Source organism: Corapipo altera, unplaced genomic scaffold (genome assembly GCF_003945725.1).
Source record: "Corapipo altera isolate COAL_440 unplaced genomic scaffold, ASM394572v1 57, whole genome shotgun sequence".
Taxonomy (NCBI): Eukaryota; Metazoa; Chordata; class Aves; order Passeriformes; family Pipridae; genus Corapipo; species Corapipo altera.
In genome coordinates, this window is record NW_020884905.1 from 5,624,970 (window position 1) to 5,630,969 (window position 6,000).

The window sequence follows — 6,000 nt, forward strand, 5'->3', positions numbered from 1 at the left end:
TGCATTTACAGTACTGTAAATAAAGCAGTAAATATGTTTCTTTTCATGTATGTTAATGCACAAGTTATGAATGCTTTCATTCAATAAGAAATATAATATACTGTTATCCCTTTTAAAGGGTTTCAGTAAGAAGAGGTCATAATTACTTTGGCTTGAGTGAAACATGAAACCAAATATTTTCATGATGATTTGAAGTTGAATATGAGAGAATTTTTGCTCAAACTAAGTCTCTCTTAAATCCTAAGAACTCAAATCCTGTTTTACCCTCAGTATTCTAGTTGTGTGCTGACTCCTGATGTACTGCTCTTAATCACACATTACTGTAAATCATTAAGTATATGAATCCTTCACCATCCAGTGTTGGTTTTGGCAAAAGAAAATACAACTGCGTAGTATTTTAATGATCAGAGGAGGTACAGCAGCCATGGGCAATACTACACGTACTGCCTGCAGTATGTTTGGTTTTGAACTTCATTTGCCTTTAGCTGATAAAATAGCTTAGTGGTAATTTAATAATGCTGATTGCAGAAAGAATTGCATAACTCAGATTGCAGTGTGATAATATAAGAGCATCCTTTGGATGCTGCTCTTATAGGAAGTGAAAGCAACGGGGTCCCACCTTCAGAGGCCTTTGAAATACCCTTCCTTTCCCTAAAATCTCACATCCAGTTTTCCAGTTAGAGAGTTGGGAGAAAATATTACAGTTTGAGAAAATAATCGTGCTCAGAGAGCTTTTTGATATTTTCTTTTCCCAGAAAATGTATGTTACGTCCTTGCTAGTATTAAAATCCAAAATAAACTTCCTGTTATTTTTAAGGTACAATGAACTGGATGCCAGTAGAAGCCTCTTAGACAATTTGAAAGGCAAAGTAATAATTGAGTATCCAACATTATTTGTGGTCTTGAAAACACTGAAGAATGACATGGTGGTTCTTGGCAAAGGTGAGCACATATATATATTTCCTGTTATGCTATACTTAGATATTTTACTTACAGAAACAGTAATTAAGGATATACCTATTAATAATGTCAGGAATGGGCAGTAGGTCTTGTATTTCACTCTGAATCAAAACGATTGCTATAAAAAAGCTATTATGAATGCTTTGTCTTAAAAATGCTGACTGCTTACCTACATCCATTAGCTGTGTTGTATGTGTTTTTCTAACTTTTTTTACTGGTGCTTTATTCTTTTTCTAAAAGAATATTTATAGCCTTTAAAGTAAAACAACTCTTCAGACTTGTGCTAATTTTTTTATGTAGCAAAGTCAGGCTGTCTGGGGAAGATGAGTTTCAAGTAAGCCTGCTAATCTTGCATCCTAGCATAGCTCCTAACTTTGGACAAGTAATTCTGAATTGTGGGATATTTATTAAGAATCATAATGGAAAAGTAGGTTTTTGGGTGGGTTAAAAGCACAGTGTTATCTTTTGAAATTTACTTGAGGGAAAACTTTCATCTTGGAGTTAACTTGAAAGAGATTCCAGGTCTAGCAAGAATTTGTATTTTAATTTTTAAGTGAATTTCCACTGTTCTCCCCAGTATAAAGGCTTCATGTACCAGCTTTTCTTTCTGCAGCTGCTGAAATAGGGAATCAGTTCTCTTGTCTCCTAGTCCCCCACCTGGTCACCTTAGTTGTCAAATTCCATACTTTTCAGTGGTGAACCAGCTTGTAATTTTTACAGATTTTTGAGGGAAAGCTTTGAGATATATTTGCAATTACTGTTTCCCTGTGGCAGCTCAATCATGGCTCTGTATCTGTATAATTTAACTGAATAAATACGTGACTGAGAGTATTGTACCAGTGATACTGAACTTCCATGGATCTTGGCTGTTCTGGCTAGATTACACTGAGTGATCCACTGAGTGAGGGCAACCTGCTCTCAAAGATATGGTGTGTAAAAATTCATTGTGCTGTGCACTGCAAGGGCTTCTGAGAGTGAGACAGTGTGCCAGGGGATAAGGTAGGAGTGTTGTCTACATAACTGGGTCTACTGATACTCACCCTGGGAGTGCACAAACAAACGCTGGAGTACATGAAACTAGGTATTTTTGTGTTTATCCGTTATTTCTTGATATAGATCCCTTGCTTTTCGTTACTCAGCCCTACCCTTATGATTTTGAGATCAGGAGGGAATTACAGTTGATTGACTCATATACTTAATCTGAATAGGGTTGTTGTCATTGTCTCCTGAGCTAATAGGGAGGTTGTCCTTTTAAGGGTATAGATTCAAGTAAAGTGTTGATTGAACAACTATATTTTGAGGTCATGCTGCTGCAGCACCTAGCTAATTCTGTAAAAGGCAGAGAAGGGGAAGAGAGAAACAGTAATAGCTGGGGAAAGCTCTGTCACAGGGCAGGGCAAGTGTGTATCTTAAAGACAGTAAGCTTCCTCTGCTGCAGGGATCATTGGGTTAGCAGTCATCCCTGAAGCTGGTATTCTGGGAACACTGACAGCTATTTCAGGTTTTGAGAACTATTAGTTTTCTTTTGTTTTTCTTTTTCGTTGTTGTTTTAATTGTTTCTATATATTCCATAAAAAAAGAATTTAATAGCTCCCTATTGAGGTGTCTTGGGTATAACACAGCAAAAACTATGGCAAAAATATCATGATTTTTCCAACTTTTATCATAACTTATTTTTGTCATCTTCTCAATTAGGATGACAAACTCAGCCTTGAGTTTGTTTTGGATCCTCTGCTCTTGGAATTTTTTCTATTAAGCGTGGAAGCCTGTGACACGAACTTCACATTCTTTCAGAAAAACTGTGTTCAGAACATGAATATAAAAGTAGTAGGGCTTTTTTGTTGCTATTATTCTGTCTGAAGACAAAATACCACTTTGGTTGAAGTTTGTCACAATCAGTGTACTCTTCTGTTCTGTGTCATCTTTACAGAATATAGGAGGAAAAAAACCAGTTTTCATTTTGCTTTAACAGTTGCATTCACAGATAATTGCTAAGAGTGCAAATCTTGAGTTCATCTCCAGACTGTCCAGGGAGAAGTCTGTTGTAATCAGAGAGGTATTCTAGCCCCTTCCCATCTCCCAAGAAGTGACCTTTCTGCTACAGCATCTTCTGTGCTTCCTGCAGTCCAGTTTCTTTGCCATGTATGGCTTTTTGTATCAGTTGCATGCTCCTCCTAAGCCATCCATCCTGCTCTTGCTTATCCTATTTCTACCAATACTGCCTCTCCTTTCTGCCTTACTTGTGCCCCTGGAGGGACACTTGTCTCGCTCAGAGCGCCTGTCCGGCTGACCTCCCTTTGCATTCCAGGCAAACAGCTGCCACATTGATGAGTGGATGTCTGGCAGGGTGTCTGCTGCAGTATGAGGGCTCAGCTACCATAACCCTTCTGACTGTGCTGGCAAGGGACCCAGGCTGGAACAAGGAACAAAGTCTTGTGGGAATTTTAATTGCTAAAATATTGTTTCTTTACTGAGCAGTCTCAGATCTACCCCCTTCCTCGGGAAGAACAGAGGCAAGTTTTTATAGCCACAGCAACAGGCACACGTTGGGGAAAGATCACCATTCTACCTGTGATTCAAGTAGTAACTCCCAAAGACCGGGAGAGAGCTAGAGCTGGACACCTTCAAAGAGAAGCTGCTAAAATTTAATGAGCTTAAAGACTTTATTCTCTCCTTTTTTTCAGAAATGGCTGATGTATTTTGGCTGAAACTTTCAAGTAAATAAGGAAAATAAGGATTGAGAACAGAAACTGCCACTGAAAAATCTGGAGTTTAAATTTTTAATTATAAGTAAACTGCAGACAGTTTTATGGTGGGAATGGGCAATCTTAATTTATAGGCAATGCTATCAGCACCATACAAATATGGTCTTTTTGAGTGAAGACAATAAAGTGTTACACTTTATTGTAACACTTCTAACAATAAAGTGTTACAATATTGTAATTGTAAAAGTGTTACAATTACAATATTGTAACACTTTATTGTAATAAGTGTTACAATAAAACTTATTGTAACAGACAAAAATAAAGCTAAAAATTGTCTGTTGAGCTTTGCTGTGAGTCAGAAGATTGCCACATTCTTTTATGTGATGTTTTGATGCTTGACTTCCTTAATAGCAAAACCTACAGGTGCTCTGATTTCAGCATACAAGGTCAGTCATGGCTGAAGATAGTAGGGGATTATAGAAGCTTTCACAGGACTTAGGGGCAAAAACAATCCTTACTTTTTGCATTACTCAGTACATATCTGGCATATAAATGTTAATTGATTATACACTAGATTTAATGTAGACAAAATGTGACCTCTGATGTTTCTGGGTGAAATGCCTCTATTTTCTTGAACAAATTCCTTGGAAACTGTACAGGTGCACACTGTGTCCTATGTATTATCCATGTTTGCCAGCTGTAGAACTTATCTTGACAAGACAGTAACTATACTTCATCAACTCCCTTTCTCATAATGAAGCATCTGACACTTAATGCTCAAAAAGGTCTTTAAATTCATAGTCAGATCAAATACTGAAAATAACAATGAGAGCAGAGAGCAGAGTGTGAATCATGGACCTGCTTTGCTGTAGTTTATTTTTGTGCTGCTTGAGTGTCACGAACCAGTGGCATTTGGTGACCTCACTACAAGGTGACCAGGGTCAGTGCTTGTTAAAGAAGGATTCATGGGGTGTGAGGCTGAAGACCAGTTTTGGAAATGAGTGCTTCACTATATGATCTCAGCACAGCACAATAGCCATGCCCTAAAGCACAAGTTGCTGTGCAACTGGAACCTCATCAGCCTTAGCTCATGAATTCACATGGTTTATCACCATCTTTGGGATGCTGGAACATGTGGAAGAAGCACATAGGTACATCATTTTAATTTTCCAGTTTGAATTTCTCAGTAGTTCCCCATCTCAATTGAAATGCTAGTAAAAGTGTAAATTACTTATAATGTGTTACAGTTGCGATATGTGTATGTAGCAACTCGAAAACAACATTTAAAGCAAACCAAGCAAATGACTTACAATTCTCAGGAGAGGAAGAGTTTTGTGCTTTTCCACTTGACTGAAAGACCAAGATTTAAAAACTAAAATAAATTCTCAACATTGCCTGCTTTCTCTTTCAAAACAAGGTTGTACCCAGGGCTTTATCCCATGCTGTGAGACTGGCTATCCTCTTATGAAATAGTTGTCCTCAAGAAAAGTGTGATTGAAAGGAAAAGAAAATAGGAAACTGCTTCTGTTTGATAAGCCAACAACATTACTGAAACTAATTGCTTGTTTGGTTTTTGTGTTCTATATCCTCAGATGGCAGTGAACCTGTAGAGAACTCGGACAGTGAAAGTTCATCTATTTCATCTATGGAGGAAGGGGAAATTCGGGACAGTTCATGACAGTGCTTTGAGAGGAGAGGGTGGAATGAGCTTTTTGGGTTTTTAATTATTTAATTAAATGATTTTTTTATACAACTGAATTCCTAGAGGTTTGGTTTAACTTTCTTTGCTAAAGACAGCATTCCCAAAGTGCCTGCCTATTTTTGGATTTAGTAATGCAAATTTAGGGATGTAAATAAAGAGATGGGGAATTGCTGGTTCCAGAAAAAAAAATATATTCTTATTTAATTGCAACCTTCAATTGCACCATTGCTTTTCATTTTTTTCATTTTCCCCTAACAAGCTCAGTGTCTAACTTCCAGGTTTAAATATCTGACCACATATTTGTATTTTATGTGCTTTTGGGTCTTAATGCTTGAACTTACTGAAGAAAAATGAAATCTAATTCTAATGAAACTGAAAAGGGTCTTTTGTTACTTTTGACTTTAGTCTTTTATGGTGATATTTTGGGTGCTTGGTGCAATACTTTTTTTGTCTTACTTGGTTGCATCCTTGTTTAATATGTTAATGGACAGGTCAAACTGTGTTTTCAGGGTGGCTTGTTGCTGTATGTTTAATCTTCTACTCAGATCTTCTACATTAGCGTGGGGTTTAAAATCAACAGAATTGGATGCATAGAGTGGCACTGATGCAAATACACTGTACTTCTAAAGAATG

General features: G+C 37.2%; 1 protein-coding gene across 2 annotated transcripts in view; it reads left to right on the top strand.

Moving 5' to 3' along the window:
* ZNHIT6 (zinc finger HIT-type containing 6) overlaps positions 1 to 5,423 on the top strand; it is a 31,849-nt gene extending 26,426 nt beyond the window's left edge. The window contains exons 9-10 of one of the 2 annotated variants that reach the window (XM_027651738.1): positions 818 to 942; positions 5,258 to 5,423. In XM_027651738.1, coding sequence (XP_027507539.1) covers positions 818 to 942; positions 5,258 to 5,343 — 211 coding nt within the window. In that variant the 3' untranslated portion in view covers positions 5,344 to 5,423. The remainder of the gene's footprint in view (positions 1 to 817; positions 943 to 5,257) is intronic. The other variant, XM_027651739.1, reaches the window with a different exon arrangement.
* Positions 5,424 to 6,000: the final 577 nt, after the last annotated feature.